The sequence below is a fragment of the Myodes glareolus genome, chromosome 21 (assembly GCF_982192425.1).
Source record: "Myodes glareolus chromosome 21, mMyoGla1.1, whole genome shotgun sequence".
Taxonomy (NCBI): domain Eukaryota; kingdom Metazoa; phylum Chordata; class Mammalia; order Rodentia; family Cricetidae; genus Myodes; species Myodes glareolus.
Genome location: NC_142046.1, coordinates 27,075,235 through 27,100,018, shown reverse-complemented (window position 1 = coordinate 27,100,018; position 24,784 = coordinate 27,075,235). Strand labels below are relative to the sequence as shown.

The following is a 24,784-nucleotide window of genomic DNA, read 5'->3' as shown; positions in this document are numbered from 1 at the left end:
TGTGTATAATTTTTGAAAATAAACTTAAAATGATATTATTAGGGTTAATCATATATTTAAAGTTGGTCGTTCCTGACATCAAACTAAAGTTCACCTTTAGTAACAGAAATCAACTCTGCCAAACATATCTCACTTTATTACAATGAGATTGATCATGGATGTCAAGAGAAAAGAGCTGCATGACAAAATACCATAAATATTTGCTCATCCATAGGGTTAAAAGGACACTATAAATGTGTACTGTCTGATGAAAACATATGCAAAATTAAGACATTCATTACCTACACACCATAGGACCTGACTCCCAAGGTTGGAGAACTGGAAGTAGATGGGAGACAGAGCCTACACTTGGGATGTGACAACCTAGGAATACTTCACACCTTCTGCAGCTCAACTTTCCAGAAACTAGGTCTATTTAAGAAGAATAATTTCTTCACCAATACTGAAGAAATGATCATCAAAGAGTTCATAAAGTTGTCAGAGAAAATATATAACTCTTGCTGTACACTTTTTATTCACAGGCAAAGAACTCTGGTCGAGTTCCCTTTAGAAACACAGAAGTCAATGGAATAATAAGCCCAATAATTTCTAGTGTAAGTTGACTTGAAGTGAGGTCACTGGAAATGAGTATTTAACTAATTAATTCCTAATCAACATAGCTATTCAAGGAGGAACCTGTATTTTCCTTTGGTCAGAGGCTACTTGCATTTGCTATCTGGATTTCTTTATTTGTTGTACATTTGATGAAGAGGTGGTGGGCATTAAAAACATCCCTGGCCATCTTAAGGAAAATTAGGTTTGAAGCCAAGTGGCCAGGAAAATAAATCTCCATCTACATGTCTACACAGGGTAAATGGACATAGTAAGCTTACATCACATATAATAGTATATGTTTTCTCCTACATATTTAACATACCTTTTGAAATTTGGTATTAAAATAAATGTTATTAGCTCTATTCTAACTGTTTCTCTATACTGTAGTATAACTTATTTTTACTGTTGCTTCTGAGATAAAACCCTATCCAACAGCTTGATTCTCTGTTATTTATAAGTATTTATTTTAAAAACCATTTTTTAAAAAGCTTGGTGCAGAAAACAGAAGGAGTAAAGAAAGAAAATAATACTGCAAGAAAACAGAATTAATGGGGGAAAATGTTTAAAAACAAATAAAAATGATAAGAAAACACAGTAGTTGTTAGAAGAAAACAAAGAAATGGAAAAGATTACTGAAGAGCTTTTATGTAAAACCCAGACATTTATTTTTGCTTAAGCACTACATATTGATTAAGACTATGATGTTCTGGGAAATTTGGTCTGCCACATGCTACATATTCTTTTTATTGAACCTAAAATGTTTCTGGCATGGGCTAGTTCTGACACCACAAACATATCCACCCAAGATGCACTGTTCTGAACCAATCCTGGCGTACTCATGGCATTTCTCCCTCACTTTCAAGGGCATGCTCATTCTTTAACAGATTCTTTGCCAGCAGTGCCCCACTACTTTGAATGACTACTTACCCTCGCATAATTACCCCAACATTGACTACTGCATATGAAATTCACCAGAGCACTTCACTGAATGCCACCCTAACCTACTGCTGAGCGCTGCCCAAAGACAGGATCCATTTATTTAAGTTGCAAATGTGCACACTCAGGTACACCCAGGAGGCATGCTAGAATTAAAATCTTGAAACACTAACAGAAATGTTTACTGTGACTATAACTAGAAGCACTTAAGAATAATTTATTCTTAACATCACAGCAATGCCAACTGAACTAATTTTTAGTTTCTTTTCAAAAGGAAGTTTACCTAATTGACCTCATGGGTTCAAGTTGTACCTCTGAAAAAATGTTCTCCTACAATATTTCAATATTACCTAAGAGATAAATTGTTAATGTTAAATGAAACTCTTTCAAGTTGCCTTTCCTTGTTCCCCTTCCTGTCCTAAGAGCCTTCTTTGAATTAATAAGGAAACATCATGACCTAAAATTATTCAGAACACAGTTTTTTAGAAGCTTCCTGAAAGCTTAAGACTTGGAAGGCTCTTTCCCTTAGGGGACCACCTGTGATTTTCTTTGATAAATGTCAGAATAGGAGTTGCTTCATCAGGTATGAGTGTTTCCTGCTTGTTTTTGGCAGCTAAATAAAGCACTGCCTTCTCACATTGAATTCTAGCAAGGTAATATTTATGGGGCCATTACTATGCACTGATGCTTTTTAATTTCAGAATTGTCTCAACGGCAGCTCCTGGGAGTTTAAAGTGAGTGGAACCATCACAGGCTCTGTTCAGGAAATGCACCGACAGTTTGAAATCTGCAACTTGTGTTATTTCACACAGTCTTCTTAGCAACGAGAAGAGGAACCTATTATTGGTTTCCTTCTTTATATCAATTTGGAAACTGATATTCAAATAGAACTAACTCAAAGTCTCACAAATAAGGATTTTGTTGTTGTTCAGAATTACATTTGGAAGCACCGTTTTTAAGACATTCCCCATAAATTAAATATGACAGAGCCAGGTTCATAACCAGTTTCCTTCTTTGTCTCTCTAATCCCAAAATAATTTCAAAGTTTTGCAAACTGAGAAGAGCAAGTCTCCAAGCTGCTTACCGTCTGGTAAGAGAGTCCACTCATACTGTCGTATCATCCTTCCTCTTCTTTATTAAGCAGATGCAAATGCTATTGTGCATTTGATGCCATGACTATAATTAGGCAAAGCCCTAAGGAAATTTGTCTAGTTACAAATTCCTAGGGCCCCTAGAGAAGGCCAGGGCATGGAAGAGGATCTGGGAGAGTTGAAGTTGATCACCCGTGGATCATTGTTCCTCTTATGCCCAACCACAAGTTTCAGAAATGAAATAGATTAATTTTACATTTTAAAAAGATCAAAAGCATGTATCTGGCCCTTGGTGATTTTTATGTATCCAGGGGAAGTAGGTTTAATAATGATACAGAAATCTTCCAGCACATCTATTTCTAGCATCTTGATAATATGACATTAATTGCAAGGGAAAGCTATTCCATGTTCCATGTACTGTGGAAATGTTGGCTCTATATAAAATGTTTTATTAATAGGTTTTCTTCATATCTAAAATTAAAATTTTTTATATCTGAATAAATATGGCTTTTTGCTGTCTCTTTCTCTTCTTGTTCACTCTACATTTCAATGTGTATACATAATAACCACCACTGCCCTCTTATTGCTGGCTTTTGAAGAGTCTTATGCTAAGTTAAAGACTATGCTTTCAAGTAATTAGAAGATCCAACAATGACCAGAAGAAGACATCTCTCTCTCTGCTTATGACATAGTTAGCAATGAAAAGTAATTTGACTTTTGCTATACTTCACTATTTCTTACATTAATTCATGATTTTAAGTCATATCATCTTCTGAAGACACTTTGAAGCTTTTTATACACAATATAAATAATAACAAAATTTGCAATAAAGCTGGAAGTACGGCAAAGAAACTGAGTTCTTGTTTACTGTAAGCAAGGTCCTGAGTTCCATCTGAGGATATGTACACACTCACATACACACTCACATTCATGCACACAGGCACGTATATGAACCTCAGAGAAAGAGAGAGAGAGAGAGAGAGAGAGAGAGAGAGAGAGAGAGAGAGAAGAGCAAAGCAGTAGAATATGTAATATGTATAGGATAAACAATATTTTGAAATTGTTAACAATTTTTGTTACTTCCAATTTGGATATTTTTTTTCCTCTTAGAACCACTTTGTATCCAAGGTAAAAGGAAATTCTGTATGGTTTTTCTTTGACAAACACAATAAAAAAACTGTAAAATAAAGCCACTTATTAAATCAAACCCCCACATTATGTTTCCAATAAAAAAGATCAGAAACAAAAAAATCATTTTCTCATTTTAAGTCATCCAAGAGAAACCAACTTCTTACCTAACCTTAAAAGCCAGGACCAGAGAGTTAGTCAGAGCTCCAAATGGGCCACTTTTAATTGACACACTACCATTCCCTGTGCCTTAGTTCCTTCACAGGACATGTAACCCACAGACACCTGTTGTAAACAATGTGTCTCCCTGTCCTTCCTTGAAAGCAAACTAAGTTTACCATGAATAGTCTGTCTCCCCTTTCTGTCTTGGGGTTTTCTTTGGTTCTTTTCTATGGATAAAGCCAAACTCCTTTCCTAAACTCATAGGAATACCTACTCTGGTGCTGTGTAGCAGTTCCCCTGGTCTGTTTGTTTCTTTGGTTTGTGACTGAACCCAGGGCCTAGATCTTGTTGGACAAGCGCTCTGTCACTGAGTCAAGTTCCAAAGTCCCTGCAACAATTTTCTCCGAATTCAAACATTCCATCCCTGAGGGAAGCACCTTCAAATTTGGGAAACTCTCAAGAAAAGTTGAGGACCTAATGAGGCATATTACAAGTGCCAGAAAAGTCCCTCCCACTTACCAGACCCCTGATGCCTTTCCCCCAGAAGATTAATAGGCGAAAAGAATTACTGAGGAGAGCATACTTGCAACCCGAGAGCTGTGCTAAGCACTCCAAGGTTTCGGCTCTTGTGAGCCACTGCCTCTGCTATCGTGGGATGTCACTGATACAACTATCTGTGTATAAGTAATCCCAGCAAACTCATTATGTCACCAAATTGGACTTTGTTGGTATTGTTCCTTTGGTCTTTTGTAGGTTCCCTTACTGAGGGTAAATAGATATTTATTACTGTCATACAACATCTACTTCAGGGAAATGCTACCCAATTCTAAAGCAGAAATAAAGCCAATAAAGATTTTGTTAATTCTGTTCTTTCACATTATCAAAAAAGATTTAAAAAAGAACTGTTCATACTAATGTAAGCATTGAAATGATTTTCATACTTTAATATTTTGTTTTACATACCATCTACAGTTCCTCTCCCTCCTTTCCTTCTCCCCCACTTTCCCCATATCCCCCAACCACGCACTCGTTCTCCATCTCCACTTAGATGGGGTAAGGCCTCCCATGGAAATCAACAAAGCAAGTCACATGAAGCTGAGGCAGGTCAAAGTTCTTCCCTCCTGCATCAAGGCTGAATAAGGCATCCCACTGTAGCGAATAAGTTCCAAGGAGCCATCTCATGCATCAGGAACAGGTCCTGGTCCCACCACTAGAGGCCCCACGAAAAACCAAGCTACACAGCTGCCACCCAGATGTAGAGGGCCTAGGTGGGTCCTATGCTGGCTCCCTAGCTTTCCATCCAGAGTTCATGAGCTCCCACAAGCTCAGGTCAGTTGTTTTTATGGGTTTGCTTCACAGGCTAGAGAGATGGTTCACTGGTTAAGAGCACTAGCTGCTTTTCCAAAGGTCCTGAGTTCAATTTCCAGCAACTACATGGTAGCTTACAACCATCTGTAACAAGATCTGGTGCCCTCTTTTGGCATGCAGGCAGAATATTGCATATATACTAAATAAATAAATAGTTTTTTTAATTATATCAAGGGATAAATATTTCTCTATTACATACAACTTTAAAAATAATTTAGAGAATGACATTTACTTAAATTTTAAAATTAGTGCTAAGAATACTGCTTAAACCAATTATTTAACTCTATAATAATTTTTATATAAGATTTAAGGCTTTGGGAAATTATTTATGTATTTTATTGAGTTTTAGGTATACAAAATAGACTTTTGAAATGTAAAGAATAATTATCTTTTATATGCCTTTTTTACATTGAAAACAGAAACATCTCTAATTTAATTAATATAACATCCAAATAAAAATTCTCAAAGAAAAGAATAAATGTCTCATATGTTTGCCTCTTTACTCCCAGCTGTGACTTAGGTGAAGTAGGGAAAGATCATGTGACCAGATAGTTGACCTTGTCATCTAGCCTACTACCTCTTGTTTGTGCAGTGACTGCACACCAGGACCCACAGCAGGACTAAGAGCATAGTAAACTTGAACAGGCTTCATGGCAACCCTCCCACGCGGTCTTGAGCTTTCTTACTGTTGTGCTGGGTTGGGTTCTTTCAATCAGCAGGTTAGAATATGGAAAGTGTACCTTATGCTCTGTAAATTGTTGTCACGTTATCACAACCAAAGAGTTAATTGTGAAAATCCCGACATACACATAGTAATCTCCAAGTAGGGACCTATGACAGGTGTCACAAGTTGGGGCACCAGAGAGGGATCAAACTCTGAACCTATGGAATGTGAACTAACTCTGGGACGCTGGTGTCAGAGTTTAATCAAATGACTGTTAACATAGTCTCAATGTCAGGACTGGTTTTCAGGATTAGAAATGAATTGGAACATGAATACATGACACTGTATGTAATTTACAAACTAGATAAAGCTTCACAGAGTAGAGGTTAATTAATGTAGCATCTTCAAATTTAAAAATTGTCAAACAATTTTCTTTTCCTAGCAAGCTAAACATCTACAGTCCCTTTCTTTCCTTACTAATAACAGTTGAAGGTAACTGCTTTGAAATTTTCTTTATTAACATGACATGCATGTACTTAGTGAGCAACAAAATGCTTGTGCATTTAATGAGTTGCAATAGCCCTATAAACTTTTAAATGGTCACAGGAAAGGTATGTAGAGTTTATTTGCTTTATAAATAAATCTCATTAAATAATATCATCTCATGACTTTCCTGGACTGCATATAAACATTCTAACTCCCCATTTTGGGCATGATAAATACTAGACACAAAATAACATGATTAGAATTGAATTATTATCTGAAAAAACTACTATTACCACACAAAGAGAGACAGACACACACAATGCACATTCTACAACCAAAGAAACAAATCTCATGTTGAATTAATATAAACCTTTGTCTGTAGGTTTTCTTTATTTTACCTGTTAGAAATTTCAACAAATGGTTTTCTGAAACGGAACTACTGCCTATAAAAGAGATTGTGAGCTTCTTTCCCTGTCGTGCACAGGGATTTCTAACAGATCAACAGCGCTGATCCTAGAAAACGCCCCGGTAGAGCCGGAGATCCTGTACTTCTAGCCTTCCTGAGCTTGAATGCCCTTTGGCATTCTGGGCTATTGGGTTTCAGATCCCAGACTCCAGGTTACACACACACACTACAGCGTCTTGTGAGAAGCTCTTACTGCAGATTTCAGTCTCTGAGCCGTTTCCTTTGCTGCTCCGAAAGCCGCACTTGGAAAGTTCTGAGCCCTTTCATTGCAGCTATACTTCTGGTCTATAGAGGCACATATGCTTATATTGTTCTTGTCATCTTTCTGTGCCGTCGGAGATGGTATTTTCAGTGTGCACTCAATATTCAGATTCCATAACACCTCCACATTAAAGCAATAGAAATTCGCACATTAGGGACTCAATAAAATTGGAATGAAGTAAGGTTACTTTTGCTCACAACTTTTTTTTTTATCAGAGTTACAAATTCTGTAACAGATAGCGTAGTGACTTAGTTTACAATGGAGAAGATGATTATTAAATATATGGTGCAGTCTATAGTAAGGTGGTCCCACTGAGTTGCTGGGCAGGGGAACAGCCTCCTCTTTGAGCCTGGAGGTTAGAAGCACAGAGAAGGCACAGTCTCCTGGTGAGTTCTGGCTGCTAAGAAGAGTATACTTCCATTTGTATGTTTTGAGTTAAATGTGTCTTCCCATGGTCATATGGTGAAACCCCAACCCCCTGTGTTAATTAAGAATAATTGAGGCCAGACGGGTAAGGTCTTAATCAGATATGACTAGCTTTCTCACAGGAAAGAAGGCCACAGGGGAAAATATGAAATTGTCTTATGCAAGCCAGTAAGAGAGCCTGGTGACTTTGAGATCAGAGCTGTCGGTATCAAAGAGAAAAAAGGTGTCTTCTAAAGTGTCTCCATCTTGAACACTTTGTTATGTAAGCCTGGACTGACTGGCATGCATGTTATTCCTCTCATTGGGTCCGGTTTCCCCCTGCTTTCCAACCCCCAGTCTTCTCTAGCAGTGTGACATAGGAGGAGCCTGAAGGCCACATACAGGGTAAGAGGGTCATTTGTATACAGTGTATACAGTCTCTCAATAGATCTCTTTTATTCCTATCTTCATGCAGACTCCCCTATTTGATTGACTGAGTAATTTCTAAACCTTTGAAAGATAATTACCAAGGTAATGAAAGGGTTGTTGTTTGTTTGCTTTTCCATTAAAAATTTGATTTATTGCATATTTATTTGTTTTTGTTTATTTCTACAAAAGCAATTAGCAATTGCCATTCTGCTAATAGATTTCTCCAAACAGCGCGGACATCATTTGTTTTGAATTTAAAATTTGCTCATTGAGAGTTTGCATATTTTCCAGTTCCTTAAATAATTTCTGAATGATAATTCAGATAAAATGTATTTCTGTGCATATGTCTGGTACTTGGTCAACTAAAAACTTAGTTTCTATGGTAGCCCAAGTCACAGTGATAAGTACTGGGCTTTTTTTGTGTTTTTAGTGGTCATGTGCATATTAATTTTGTTTTGTATCCAAGAGAAAACCAGGGACTTTTTTTGCTTTAATTCTTCCTCACTACAGCCTTGGGATTTCTAACAAAGAATCATACATTATTTTTTGAGAAGATATTCTATTTATTACATTTTTTTAGGGGTTTGGCATCAGCCTTTCTGCATTTGAGTCTTACTTCTCTGCTCTAATTCCAATTGTCATCATGCTGATTGAATCATCAAATTACTTGCCCAGAATCAAATGAAACAAAAATAAAGATGGTTTTATGCTTTCTGATAAGGGTGTGCGATTTTCAAAACCACTTGAAAACTGGGTATTTCCAAAAGTACATCAAATGTTCCAAAAATTGGAAAAGTGTAACAAGCTATTATAAATTTCAGCCAATGCCAAATATTTAAGGCAACGAAATAAAAAGTTAATTTACTATCTAAAATATCTTGAATTCTACCAATAGAATACAAAAATTTTAATTGCAGAAACTCATTATGCCACAAAATAGTACCAATCACCAATCATATTACAGTTAAAGTTTCTGGGATGAATGGATGACTCCATAATTAAAGGTATTACAAAATACCTAGTATGCATTCCTAGCACCCATGTTGGATAGCTCACAACTGCCTGGAACTCCAGCTCTAGGGGACTTGAGCCCTCTTCTAGCCTCTGCAGACACATCTACTCATGTATACACACACACACACACACACACACACACACACACACACACACACGAGAGAGAGAGAGAGAGAGAGAGAGAGAGAGAGAGAGAGAGAGAAACTTAATTACTGTTCTATTGCTATAATGAAATGTCATGACCAAGGCACACCCAAAGGAAAGCATTGAATTGGGACTTGTTTACAGTTTCAGAAGATGGGTCCTTGACCACCTTGGCAGGGATCATGGTGGCAGACAGGTCTGGAGCAGTTACTGAAAGCTTGCATCCTGGCAAGAGTCAGAGAGGGATGGGGCCTGGCACATGCTTTTGAAACCTCATAGCCCACCACCCAGTGATGCAGCTTCTCCAAAAAGGCCAAACCTCCTAAGCCTTCTTCAACAGTCCACTAGGAACCAACCATTCAAATATGTGATCTTATGAGGTCATTTTTATTCTAGCACGCACACACACACACACACACACACACACACACACACACACACACACACCAATAAAACATTGTCCATTTGTTTCTTCGTAAAGCTACTCAAGTATAGGAAGGGATCACACTATGCAGCCTTATTAACCATAAACTTAAGACCCACACAATACCTCCTTGGTTTCTTTACCTGGGTGAGTCTAAATCTGAAACAGTCCTTCTAGTGTTTTACACTAAATGCATTTATTAATAAAAATTAATGCTTATCGTGTAATAGCATTATAATACATATTTTAATTATTTGATTATAAATTAATAAAATGTGTTTTTTCTTATAGAATGTGATAAATAGGGGTTTCAAAGCATACAAGAAGCTGAACAAGCCTATAATCCCAGCACACAAGAGATCAAGGCAAGAATTCTGAGACAGCCTCGGTTGCCGAGGAAGACTGTGTTAAAAACAAGCACAGACCTAGGCGGTCTGGGGGCAATTTAGTGGAGAACACTTGATATTTTGAGTGAGGAACTGGGACCCGTCCCCAGTAACACAAAATAAAGAATTAAATAAACATATAGATACTTAAAAGAGCTAAGAATAACAGATATTTATTTTTGTACTTTGTATATTGATATTATATTTTTCATAAAAACCTGTGGATAATAATATTGAAGGTACTTTTTTTTTTTACTTTTGGTTAACTTAGAAAATCAGGATGTTAGGAAGATCTATCACTTACTTTTAAACTAAATTATATCTTCACAATTCTTTTGGAAAAAAAATATTCACTGTGTTTTGTACTTACCCACAATGTCCTTCATAAGGCCTACAATACTCTCATCCCCTCTAATCCAAGGACGTTTCCCGAAATCATGACCATAGCCTCCCCTGAAATTGAAAAGGGACATAAACATTTCTTAGTTGTGTGTTGGTGGCCGATTTTGCTTTCAAATATTAGCAAGTAAGATACTTCTGTGTGTAATGTTTTAGTCTAGAGGTAACATGTCTTGTACTGGCTCATGTAACAGAACATGTGCTTTTAAGCTGCTGGCCCTGTTTTGGGAGGTAATAAAACCTTTAAAAGGTAGAGATTAGCAGGAAGAAGAAGGTAATTCAGGGGTAAACCTGAGGTTCACAGGCCAGTCCCGCTTTGTTTGCTAATGTGCCCAGATGAGACCAAGAGTCTGGTGTTCCTGTCACAGGAGGTGAGAGCTGCTGGCACTGTCTCGTGTTCCCAACTATGATGGTCTGTATCCTCAAACCATAACTTCTAACCAGTCTTGGCCTCTTAAAGTTGATTCTGCTCAGGTACTTGACACAATGACAAGGCAGGTGACCAACACACGTGTCTTTGCCAGGCTTAACCAATCATGTTAAAAGTCAAGCTTTTTTAAAATCAAGAAGTGGTACCTGGATACTCTATGCTTAAGAATCATCATTGTTTTACTGCTTATAATTTTTTACTGTTGTGGATGGAAGATTATCCATGTGATATTTGATTTTTTAAAAAACATTTTCCAGCCTAAGCTACTATTTTTTTTCTTTATTTTGAAATTATCAAAACTGTTTGGACACTCTACTTATGCACTTAGAATCTACAGCAGTATCTATACAAAAATACATATCCTATTTTATTTTTGAAGATCAAAATCTATTAACAAGATAAAAGTACATAAAATAACTACACTTGTGATAATATTTTATACAAATAGCAACATTTAATAATAACATAGTCAATACTCCATGCCCCCATCATTTACTAAATATTGACCTTTCATATTCCAGTTCAATTTTATTATTGTAGCAAATTACTTAGCAGCTTTTTTTAAAAGGGGAAATCAGAAAATACAAAAGAGTGCATCAGTATCCAGAAATTTCCATCAAATGAGGAAGAATAATACACATGAAAATGTGGAGGAGATTGAAGTCAAAGCATTTGTAGGAGCATCTAGAGGGCCGTTCACTGCCCATGCTCTCCATAACTCTAAAATGGGTTGGTCTTTGCTTGGTGTCTTGTAGCCTAGGAACTAAGGCTACTCCTTGTGCTTTCTAGTCTAAGGGAAGTAAAGGATTATGTCCACTTATTGAAATTCTTTACCACCTATAGTGAGTGGGGAATGCCTTCACATTTGATACCATGCTACCAAAAAAATGCATTCTAAATGTTGGACAGTTGGCTTTTTATCATATAGTATGAGTCCACTTCAGGTCTCTCCTGGAGGGAAACCTCCTTTATTGGGCGCTTTCAGGGGCTAATTATCCACATCTGTAAAAGTAAATAAAAGAATGACGATATGTTCTTTAAAGGGTTGGCAGGAAGAGTAAATGAGATAGCATATAAAAAAGATGGATACACAATATTCCCTTGCTGACTCATCTCCTCTAATGTAAATCGAATGCTAAACTGCCTTCATCAACATGTGGTACATAACAGGAATCTTTAAGCTAATATTTCCATTACCATATAAACCGAGATGAAGAAGGAGGTCTTTCTGTGTGAATAAACATAGGCTGCTAAGAACTAGGAGGAAGGAAAGGGCAATTCAATCGCTAGTTATTATTATTCACATTATTATTAGAGAGCCTGCAGCTTGCCTCTCTGGACTTCCAATATAAATGTTAAAGGCAAAAATCGTTATCATTAAATGGTAGTTAAAGGCAGATACTTGGATCCTTTTTTATTTTAATCACATAGCGCTCCCTGGCCTTTGCTGATAGCACAATATATCTTATTACATCGAGGTAGTAAAATTCTACGTTCTGCCTCAGAGAATTTATATCTCAGAATATTATGCCACCTACTTCTCACTCTGGTAGACACCATGGTAATAATCTTTAGGGATATGTTTCTCCCTCCAAGGCTTTTGGCATCTCCCTCTCTTTAAAATATTACACACTAAGACTACTTCCTCATTTTGTCAAGCCACTAGCCTGGGGCAGTGAAATGTGTTTAGAACATTTTATCCGAATAAACCCAAAGTAAAGTGTCCTGTCATTAGGAAGAATTGATGCAAATTAAAGCGTGGTTATAAACATGTGTGTTAGAGTTAAGAAAGTTGCTAGATTGCTTTCATTCAAAGTTGCTTAAAATAAGCCTAACACAGCTGCAATCCTTTCCAAATGTTGAGAAAGAAATACGAAGAGTTAACCCATATTACAATATTAATCATTACCAGGAGTGGGGTGTTTTGTAAGGTGGCTATGAGCAATATTTGCTCATGAAATTAGAGGATAGAACATCTAATTAAGAAGTTAATAGAAACTTGGATTCTTTTTAAAATAGGACCATATTTTACCCATCCTACCAAATGAGAAGTGGCCCTATTTTAGAAAGCTTTTCCTGTCAGCAAATAAGTAAATTTCCACAGCCTTTCTTAATGAAGGTTTATCCATGGCCCAACTGATGACTAGCTAACAACAACGCTGAAATTGGTATTTTCTTTTTCATGTGTTCCTTTTTATTTAAAGGAAGAAATTCATAACTGGATTAAAAACTGTTATAGGTGTCTTCAGATGAAAATTTCCCTGGTCTCCTTCACTGCACTGTCCACAAACACATTGGCGTGTAAATCATTCTGTCAGCCAGCTGGAATGTTCCTGAAGTATAAATGAATGGGACTTTTCCTCTTTAACTAATTTTACCTAAACTGTCAATTTTTTTTTTTGCAAAAGGATAGCATAACCATAGCAGGTATTACTCATGGGAAAAACAGAAGACAACATCTATCTAGCTGATTTGAGAATGCAGATGACTTAAATACTATGGCTTGCATTGCGTGTTTCTCAATGTACAATATACTCAGGATTGATGATGTTTTTGCCTTCTAACTGAAGTTAATCATTATGATAATTAACATATTGCTCTCTTTAAAATAATGCAGTCTGTCTTAGGGTTTCTTCCATTGCTCTGAAGAGACAGCATGACCATGACAACTCTTCTAAGGAAAACATTTAATTGAGAAGGCTTTCTTACAGTTTTAGAGGATCCGTTCATTATCATCGTGGCAGGGAGCATGGTAGCATGTGGGCAGATCTGCTGCTGGAGGAGCTGAGTCCTACATCTTGCAGGCAACAGGAAGTTGATTTCCTGTCACACTGAATGAAGCTTGAGCAAAAGAGACCTCAAAGCCTGCAGACCCAGTGATTTACTTCCTTTAACAAGGCCACACCTTCTAAGAGCGCCATTCCCTTTGGTGGCCACTTTCTTTCAAACCACCACACAGACAAATAGTAAATATTTAATATAAAACAGTCCCCCAAATCATGTAAGCAGATAGCTTATCCTTGTTCACACATGTGGTATTGAAGAACATTATTATTTCTTATTATTATAGAATATCTTTCTTCATTTTTTGAAACAATATCTTGCTCTATTTCCAAGGGTATCCTCAGCTACTCATTTCTCCTGCTTCAGCATGTTGAGTGATGGGACACTAGGTTCATGATATAACATTCAGAACAGTAGAAACTTTACGCTGATAATTATTATATAGCAAATGAGCTTATTTATGTTACCATTTTCCTATTTCAAAATGATAGAATTGCCTAAATAATTTCATTTGACAAAACAGACACATTAAATTAAACTAAATTTGAAATGATCAGATCTACTTTAGAAATTTCATAATTGAAAGTCAAATTAGAAAGTAATCCTTTCTATTGTTATTTTATAAGAGATCAAAGCTCCTATTGAACTTTGGTGGGGGAATGCAATTCTTTTAAATAAATAGAAAGTGTAGAAGAAATCATTTGTGTACAACGAGAGACTAGATATAATTCTTCAGAAGTAATAAGTTTAAAAGTAAACATCAGTGTGTCTGTATTAAGAGGGGCAGCACTTGAACTACTGGTTCCTGAGCAACCTTCTTAAGGCTGCAATCTTTAAAAACAGTTCCTCATTCATATTAGACTATTTATAATAGTCATCTAATTCATATTAGACTATTTATATTAGTCTAATTCATATTAGACTATTTAGTAAATTTGAAACTTTCATAGTAAAACTTTCAGTCCTCAGGACAGGCTGCAAATGAATGGCAAAAGGTATTTATCAGTTAAACTTTAGACACAGTGTTTATATCTAGAATACTCAAAGAACTACAAAATTAAAGAACCTATAAAATTAACCCACCGAAATCTGCTAATCAAGAAATAGGGCAGTGAACTGGACAGTTCTCAAGAAGAAGCACAAGAAACCCACAAATATTTTAAATACTGTTTCACTTTTTCAACTATCAGGAAAATGTAAATAAAAACTACTTTGAAATTTCACCTCATCCAGTCAGAATGTACTGGCTCCCGCACTCCTGTTGTATAAGATGTTGACCCTTTTTACCCTAAACTCCTTAACATCGAACACGTACCTAAAAGTCGCCCTCTGCACTCTGTGAATTCCATTTTTAAAATTTGCGAGCCACTGACTCAGCAGCGTTTTGTGTGACCATGAGTCTCTGTTGCTCTAACTTCTGTATCAAAACCCACCTGAGTTGAGCGAGAAAGCTTCCACAGAATTCAAAGACCTCCCACTTCTTACCATTCAATACCATTTGTGGACTACTCTAATGGACTGCGCAGCATGTATAGAGATACTTGTATATCTGTGTTCATTGTTATGCAGTAGGAAGAGACCTATGCTAGATTTCTATCAAGAGATAAAGATATGGACTGGAGGGATGGCTCAGTGGTTAAGAGCATTGCCTGCTCTTCCAAAGGTCCTGAGTTCAATTTACAGCAACCACATGGTGGCTCACAACCATCTATAATGAGGTCTGCTGCCCTCTTCTGGCCTGCAGACATACACACAGAATATTGTATACCTAACAAATAAATAAATATTTTAAAAAAAGAGATAAAGATAATAAAAATGTGGCGCATACATACAAAAGAACTTTACTTGGCTTTAAAGAAAATGAGATCTTGAAATTTATATTAAAACTAGGAATCTGAAAATCATTATATTATATGAAACTGCTCAGACTCAGAAAGAGAAATAGTGTACTCTCTCTATCACATAAGACTATATATGAACATGAATGTGGCTGTAGATCATGAAACTAGAAAAGGGACTGTATAGTGGATAACATGTTTGGAGTGTAGACTAGAGTAACAGAATACATAAACTATGAAAGCTGAGAGGGAATTGTTGTGCATGGAATGACACGAGCCCGAGAGCAGGAGGTCAGGGGAGGGAAGTAGAGGAAGAAGAATCAACAAAACTAAACTCTATATGAAGATTCCAGAGTGAAACATCACTTTATATTTTAATTTTTTAAGGGAAAAATAATGAAGCTTGTAGCTTTTTTTTTTTTTTGATAGAGAATCTTCTCTTGGACAAATGAAAGAGGCACAGATGTGGCTTGAGCCTCAGATCAAAATTATGTCTGGAGGATGCAGAGAGGGCAACATCAGATGCCTTAAAAGCTTACCACACTACCGGGGAATCCCAGATCTAGAGGCAAATGCAACAATGGGATTAGCAAAAGAACCAGAATAGTCATCAGGAAGGGAACTGAAAAGACTGACAACCTATCACAGCGACACAGTTGTTTAAATGAAAATGTGTGCACATAAAGCAACTTTAAAAACAAAACAAACAAACAAAAAACCAGCTGCACTTGAGTAAAAGGCTCCTTAAGGTAAGGCTGTCACAGACTCAAACTGAGAAGGACACAGTCAGTTTCCTAACGTTCTTCCTGGAAGCACCCATCCCAGAATACTCACAAACTTCAGCACAGCTGTGCAAGATCCCGCAGTGCTTCCTGTTTCCCATGAATCCCTACGGCTATCCCTCACGCACAGTTCTTCAACCAGTTTCTTTGTGCTTGTCCAACCTGCCTTCTCTCAAGAAGCTCTCAGGCTGTCAAAAAGTTTGGAACTCAGTTGATAAGAAAAAAAAAAAGATTCTTTCCTACAGAGTCTCATACGGAAAAGTCTAGGAGTGGGGCTTTCAATTGAATATTTTGGGAGCAAAAAACAAATAAAAACTGTTTTCAGATCAAAGATGTGTGGGCAAAGGGAGGAAGGAACAGAAGAATAACTGCACATCTGCAACCCTGCAGCTATTTAGGAGCAAGCAGGGCCCCAAGGTTGCCTAGGTCTCCAGGGCTGAGAAAAAAGGGCACATCAGGCAATCAAAGCAAAAGTGGGCGGATCTTTTTTGGCCTGGAAAAGGCCTTCAATACAATTTTCATTGCCTTCAGCCTTAAAGTGTGCTCCTCTGTGAGTCATTTGTCTAATGAGCAATAGGAGAATGTAGCTAGGGCTCTGGCTTTGTCTGCGTTCACAAAGTAAAATATGAAAGCGCAAAGCAACAATGGACGATGCTCTGAGAGACAGGCGGCTTCCTGACACAGAATTTTAACATCCCGACCATTGTCAGCCGGTCCCTCCCTGGTTGGAGGTGTGATGGGGAATAAATGGGGCAGCAGGGCAGCAGCTTTTAAATACCTGGAGCCTAAAAATGCAAAGCCTGGCTGCCTGAGTATTCAAGGTGGAAAGACACTTTCAAAAGTGCAAAATCATCCCATTTAATGCTGCTCTCAAACATGAAGGACCAACGTGAATATCAGCCATTTTTATTAACTGTGACCCTCTTTTATTAAATACTAAAACCCGCTAGTCCAAAATGCTTTCAAATGTGGTGATGTGTGTTTTGAAACTTACACATAAAAGCCTGGGCAGATGAAATTATCACATGCTTAATAAATTATATAAGCATTCCATCATCCCTGCATTAATTTGAGAGTCCTCATTCTTAACCATGAAAACTGAGAACTCTGCAGTGCTACCTGAGAGTCACGGTAGCCGTCCTCACTTAGGGGTGAGAACTAAAGGGCTCCCTCAATGACAGAGCACAAAGAAGGTGGAAAGGCTATGAAACATGAAATTTTATGAGCACCAAATGGCCTACTCCAGAATTTGTATTTAATGTGACTTCATCTTTCTGAAACGTTTTCTGATCATTGAGTGGGACTCATTTCCATAATGATTTTTTTTTTGTTTTCAAATGATCAGAGAAAACATTTAAAAATATTTTGGGGCTGTTTAAAAATACTTAAGTGTTTACATTTCAGGAATAAGACAAAAAAATCAATACTTAACAAATATATCTCATTTCAGTTTTATAAGTAATTATTATGGAAAGAAAGAAGATTAATAAAGCCAGATTATTTTTCTAAGAAAATAAGAAAAAATGAAAGTAATGAAAATCGATGTCTCTACATTGTCTTCCCAAGCGGAAATTGTAGAGGGTTAAAAATGGGTATCTGAACTCAGTTAGACAGAAGTAATAAATTCTGGTGTTTTATAAAATGGATGGAATCATAATTCACAATAAACTGTGATAACTAGATGGGAAACTCAATTACCTTGAGTTGACTGTACATATTATAAACATATATAAAAATATCACAGTGATACCCTCATCAATATGCATAACTGTAGGGTCATAATGAAAAAGTTTTAAATGTTTAAAGAGATGTGTTTGTAATATAGTGACATTTGGCAGAGGTAATGCATGGTTGGGAAGGCTAGTTTACAGAAAAGGACTCAGGAAAGGCAGAAAGAGGAAGGGTTAGTCGTGAGAAGACGACAGGAATACACAGAGCTCTTGAAAGAAACAGTGTTCTTGTAAGAATTCATATAGAGCATGCCTGGAAATAGAAGCCTTTAAACTGTCAACACAAGAGGAAATCGTAGGAGCTTAAAAATGCTAAGATCAGACAATACACCTCACTCTGTACATCCATGATCACATGTGACTCTAACCTAATGTCACCTTAACAAGCCTGGATTCCATATTTTTACGTTGTTCACTTAGTCATGAGTAAATCATAAAACACTCGAAACTGTAAATTAACTTCTTTGCTGGTTATTAAGCATGGGAAATAAAATGGGTACACTGATTCAGATGTAGGAAAGAGGATCAAAGCTTAAGTATGTTGTGTTCCTCTCCCTCCATCACATATTTATCATTTGGCCTTAGTCTGACTTTAAATTATTTCCTCAAAATATAGTAATATTGATAATTATGGTTTATTAGGTTTTCCTCTATCCTAAAATGCCAGGCGCTTAACTTGCCCAAATTAGATACCTTTTGTATTTTTCAAAATTCTTCTGTCAGATATAGAATTATACTTTGAAACATGGTACTTACATTTTGGCCCACTTATCTAACTCTTCTTCCAGGTATGTTTTAACCATTTTTGGTTGAAGGCCAAGAGAATTTCCCAATAAATAGATGGCATTTTCATCCTTATTCACTAAAGATGGATCAACTGAAACAGAAGAAAGTACAAAAAAATGTGCTTATTAAATTAATTAACATTCTTGCACTTGACATCATAAATCCGCCACAATTAGCATAATTAACTGGAGGAAGGATAATAAATAACTTGCAGTTACTCCCACAGAAGCATCAGGTTCTGAACAGTAATTAACCTTTTGTGTTTTACGCTAAAACATAACTTAAACCCACAGAGGTGACATGGAGATCTCTCCAGCTATTGCGCTACAGGAAGAAATCTAAATTAGCAACCATTTCCAATCACAAATAGCCAAAGGCTTTGGGAAGATTTAAGCACATTTTTCTATAGGAAATATGATTGCCTGTCTAATTGTGTTAGCTTTCCACAACTTAGGCAAAGTACACTCTGAATTAATGGGTGTCATTATAATGCTATTGGAGTTGTGCCTGTGTCTAGATATACACATGTGTAGTACAAACGTCATAAACTAAAGATTGCACAAATACGTCTTTTTCTCCTTCAGCTAGACCAGAACTTTGCTTTGTTTCCCATCTCAGGTCTTAGCCTTGAGTCCAACAAATAAATAAACAATTCCTATGTTTAAGTCTTCTTTAAGACCATGGAGAAAAGAACATATTAATAATAATGGCTACTGGTTTCAATTCCTAGGACCCGAGAAATACAAAGACCAACATGAAAAAACTTCATTGAATTCACAATGAAGATGCCAATAGCGTCACATTTGTCTGCAATCTCTGCATGTGGTCTATAGCATGACTGAGACAGGGGATGTGGCCCAACAGAATGGATGATCATTCATGTCTGTTTTAGGGGTAGCAATAAGGCATAGTCATCCCCAAGACTTAAGACACAGCTTCAACACCAGGACACATCGATTCTTAGTAAGGAAAACATTGGGGTTCTTTGCCAAGTGCTTTTGAGTCTCCTGTCTTCTGGGCATACATTGACAACATACTTCCTGCCCTCCTGTGACTGAGTAGGGCACACAAGATTGATCCAGGTAAGTCAATGGTGAGCAGGAATTACATGTCATTTCTAAGCTGGATTCTTTTCTCAGCAAAGGTAGGTCATTCAGAGCCTACCTTCCCTCTAGCACCACAACTGCTGAGACATGCTGTAACTGCATCCTCAAGAGCCTAATGAACAGAGCATCTCTGCAAGGAACAAGCCTGCTGTCCTGGGCCACAGGGACTGTGGGATCTGCGGAATGGCAGCCATTTAACTTAGTCATTCCCAGCTGACCAAATAAACCTTTGAGGTATTGCCTGAGATTTGAGGGTGGCTATTCAGAGAGATAAGCTGAGATAGTGTCTACTCTAGAGCATCTGAGGAAACACTGTTTACTCAGCGAGTGAATTACTCCATGCTTTTAATTATGCTTTGTCAAATATATTGCATCTTAAAGAATTGCCTCAGGGAGACAGGCACATTATTCTACTGTGAAAAATGTGAAGCATATGGAGAAATACATAGAAAATGTTCAAATATGCTATGTTCTGAATGTTTGGATTCCCCTCAAAACTCATCAGTTGAAATACAACTTCCCAGACGGATGGTATTAGGAAATGAAGACTTTGGAGGCATTGTGCAGCAGAAGGGGGCATTGTGCATAAGAAGGAGGCATTGTGCATCAGAAGGGCTTTGCCTTAACAAAGTCCAGTCCTTTCCATCATGGGAACACCCAATGAGGAGTCATCTGTGTAGGACAGGGACCTTCCACACACCAGATCTGACAACACTTTGATCTGTGAGAAATAATTTTTGTTGTTTGTTTGTTTGTTTGTTTGCTTGCTTGCTTGCGACATGGTTTTTCTGTGTTCTGTTATTCTCTCCATAGACCAGGCTGGTCTTGAACTCACAGAGATCTGCCTGCCTTTGCCTCTTCAGTGCTGGAATAGAGGCATGTGCCATCATGACGGGCGAGAGCTAAAAATAAATACAACGAACAAATAAATAAAAAGTGACTGTAAATAATTTTTTCTTGTCAACTAATAAATCTCCTTGCTGCATCTTTTGAACCTGGCACAACAAAACAGGTGTCAATGTTCCTTAAACAGCTAAGGTGAAACTTGGTGTTGGGTGAGTGGGAGCAGTTTGGAACTCTGGATTAGCATGGATATTGCTGGATGCTTTTAATCAATGTACAGTGTGAATTAGGAACATGCAGCAGAAAGAATGGGAACCTTAGGAAAGCTTAGCGCTTTCCCAGAGAAGAGCGTACAAAAGAAGGAGTCCCACGAAATGCTAAAGAGTTGTGTATCATTAAAAGAAAGGCAATTAAATTGGACTGAAATAACAGAGAAGATACCTTGAAGATACCTGAGGACTCAGCAAAGCACACCGTGGTCAAAGAGTGAGCATACAAACTCATTTAAAAGATGCCCTTGAGAGAGCACTGCTCACACTGGATAGCCGAGGGAAGTGTTTTCACAGGATTAGCAGCCCAAGTATTCTGAAATAACTGTAGCCATGGTTTAAATGAGGTGCGTGTGGGGGTCCAAAGGAGGGCTACTGCTTGAGATGGAGGCTGACTTTGTTGCCATCTAGGAGGTGTTGGTTTTGCAAGCACATAAAAAGCAAGAATTACAGGGGAATGTAAACGAGAAAACCAAAGAGGCCAGGCAGTGTAGAAGAGAGCCAAGATCTCAGTGAGAAGTATTTGGCAAAGCAATGTTGGAAGCTAAGGACACAATGGAGACCCCAGGAAGTGAGCGATTTCAGAAAAGTTGAATTTTTGCCAAGCAAAGCTGTTTTGGATCTAGCTGAGACAGAAGCCAAGCAGAGTGCAGCTTACGGGTGGCAATGTCCATAGGAACAAGGCCACACACACTCTTGGAGTTTTGAATTATGACACTACTAATCCTGAATACTGGATGCACAAGTATTAACCCCTTTTGGCAGGGGGCAAAGTGGGGAGTCTAATTATGTAGCCTAGGTTGGTCTCAAAACCCCAATTACCCTGCTTCAACGTCCAAAGTGCAGGAATTATAGGTATACAGTCATGTCTCCTGATAGCTATGTTCATTAAGCCTTCCCCTGTTGAGTTTAGGTCTTAACCTTGGTCCATCGCCCCCGTCAATAAATCCCACGACCTTTTTTCTCTTTCAGAATAAAAATATGCACTGAAGGTTTTTGTACCTTGGAGGAATACAGCTCCCCCTCACCAACCGCAACCCCTTCTTCATTTTATTGGAGTTCACTGTTGAGAGTTTGCCTTTAGTTTCAGGAGAATTTGGATTTGAGCTTTAGAAAGCTGCTGCAGCTGTGGAGGCATTAAAGAGTCCTGGAAACATATTAAACTCGTTTTGCCTTATGAGATGGTCACGTGGCTTGGGGGTCAAGGGTAGGATTTTAAGGTGTGTTTAGGAAATGTCCCTTGGCTCAGTGTTAGCTTTTGAGCCCTGCTGGTGGTGTTATTTTAGGGACATAGTGGAAACTTCAGAAGTGGAAAGCAAGCTTAAGGAAGTAGTAATTGGGTCATGTTTTGGAACCTATCCCTTGTTCCAGTTTCTCCCTGTCCCTTTGTCTGTTTCCAGGGCACCATTAGGTCAGCACCCTTATTTCTTCAAGCCAGTTTACCATGATGTCCTCCCTCAGCATGGTCCTGGCAAGGTCAAGAGGTTAATCGTGCATTGAAATCTTTTAAAATCTGAGCAGAGAGTGAATCTTCTTGAAGTCACTTTTCTCAGATATTTTGTCGCTGTGAGAAAAATTTTAAGTTGTATAACTGAAAAAATGAAGAAGGTCTCTCCCTGAGGGGGTGAAAGGAAGACATGGGGGAGGGAACTGGTATGAGACAAGGGAGGAGAAACTGCAGCTGCGATGCAAAATAAATAAATATTTTTTTTTTAAAAAAAGGTCCCTCCCCTGAGTATGTTCAGGGACTGGGGAGGAGATGGATTGGGAGAAAGGTCTCCCTCCTGTCACTGAGGCCTATGACCAATGGCATAGGGTCTGGGAGAGGAATGAAGAGGAGAGAAGAGTTATTTACAGATAGAGTTGAGAGGGTCTGAGAGGCCCTTCAATGCTTACCGATCGCAGCAGGGGGAAGGGAGAAAATTCCAAAATGAAAATGACAAAATCTGCTATCAAATCTTATGCTAGGGAATTTGATCCTGCTTTAGAAATGAAATTATACCCATTCCAATAATCTGACTGAGAATAGAATATTAATGACTTTTGAACTGTCCAAAATAAAGTAATCCTCTTCTTCAAATTGAACTAACTTTCTTCCTTCCTTGTAGTGTCCTGGAAATTGAATCCAAGGCCTCGTACATGTTAGCCAAGCACTTTACTACCAAGCAATATTTATAACATGATCTTCCATCCCTTAATTCTAATTTATTTTATAGTGAGATCATATAGAAAAACCAAAAGTGAATTTCATTTTATTTCTTATCACATTACTGCCCTTTAAGCAAATTTCATCAGTGAGTCATTTATTCACCTGGAAGATATTATCTGCAGGTTCAAACCTCATAGTATTACAGTTCTCTCTCTCTCTCTCTCTCTCTCTCTCTCTCTCTCTCTCTCTCTCCCCCACTCTCCCTTCCTTTTCTTAATATTGCCAGGAAGATTTATTTACTTGGGAACAGAACATAAGGTCAGCAATTTGAGGAGTGTTGAGACATGAGTTGAGGAAGAAACTTATCTATGTTCACACATAACTTATTGTACAAAGCTTCTCAGGATCTTACCATGAGGAACAGCATCTGTGAAAGCTGTGAAGGACATGTCATCAAATAGCATCAATAAAATGACTGTATGGGTGTTCATAAGGTTTTCAGAAAGAAGCTGTACTGAATTCAGCATGTCTCCTTGCTGTGGGATAATCCTGTATGCTGTGAATATTTATTTCTCTCATTGGTTGATAAATAAGCTGATTTGATCTACAGCAAGGCAGCATAAAGCTAGGTAAGGAAGTGAAACTACAAATACAGAGAGAAAGAAGGGAGGAGTTGGAGAGGCAGAGACAAGTCAATCTCAGGAGAAATAAGATGCAAGAGGACAGGTAAAACCACAAGCATGATGCAAATATAGATTAATGGAAATGGGTTAATTTAAGTTGTAAGAGCTAGTTAGTAATATGCCTGAGCTATAGGCAAAGCACTCTGTAATTAATATAAGCTTTTGCGTGTTTATTTGTGACTGTGCAGCAGGGACAAAGGAAAAGCTCCACCTCCATTTATATGCATTAACATTCAGGATCATGTGGACCAAAAATAGCTTATATTTTTCTTCCTGTTCTAATCCTTGCTTTTTGTTACAACACAGCTCCTCTTCCCATACTAAATGAGAAGGAAAATAGGTTGAACATAGCATTTCCAAACTGCTTTGAAATCATAGCATATTTATGTGTTTCTTGGTTTTCTAGAGGTTATTCTGTATCTGTGAAAGCCAGGTCTTTTTGGTTAGAACATTAGTTGCTGGGCCTCAAGTCAGCCATGACTCAGTGCTTCTCATTCTCAAGATTGTCCTGTCAATTGTTACTGATGTCATGTCAATCACTACTATCAATTTTCCACTCTTAAATTATAGTTGGAGTTCATATGTAAAACTTTGTCAAATATATTTGCATCTTTCCTATCCCATTATATCTAGGAATAACTCATGAGAATGTAGGTCTGGGCACATATATAATTCCAAATCCTTAGTGCGCGACTCCCAGTTTTTCACAATTTGACATCCTGTGAGCATATTAGATAACCTATTTAATGCTTCTTATTCATGGATTAAGATGGACTAAGGAGACAGATTTCTCCCAACACACACACACACACACACACACACACACACACACACACACACACAAACACATACACAGTACGCCTTTTTTGAGGTATATTTTTTTCTTTCTTCCAAAATGAAGTTAATATTGATGCAGAGCAGCTGTTAATTTTGGATTTTTTTCAACTCAAAAACTTCTTTTATTTCAATATATGCTTAATTTGATGCTCTGCTCAACAAGTTATTGTAGAAATGATGGCACTGACC

General features: G+C 37.6%; 1 protein-coding gene across 2 annotated transcripts in view; it reads right to left on the bottom strand.

The window, feature by feature from the left end:
• The window catches only part of Kynu (kynureninase), a 134,619-nt gene that overhangs the window by 85,529 nt on the left and 24,306 nt on the right, over nucleotides 1-24,784 (bottom strand). For both annotated transcript variants that reach the window (XM_048425848.3, XM_048425849.3), the window contains exons 3-4: nucleotides 18,679-18,799; nucleotides 10,330-10,412 (exon numbers count right to left, since the gene is read on the bottom strand). In XM_048425848.3, coding sequence (XP_048281805.3) covers nucleotides 10,330-10,412; nucleotides 18,679-18,799 — 204 coding nt within the window. The remainder of the gene's footprint in view (nucleotides 1-10,329; nucleotides 10,413-18,678; nucleotides 18,800-24,784) is intronic.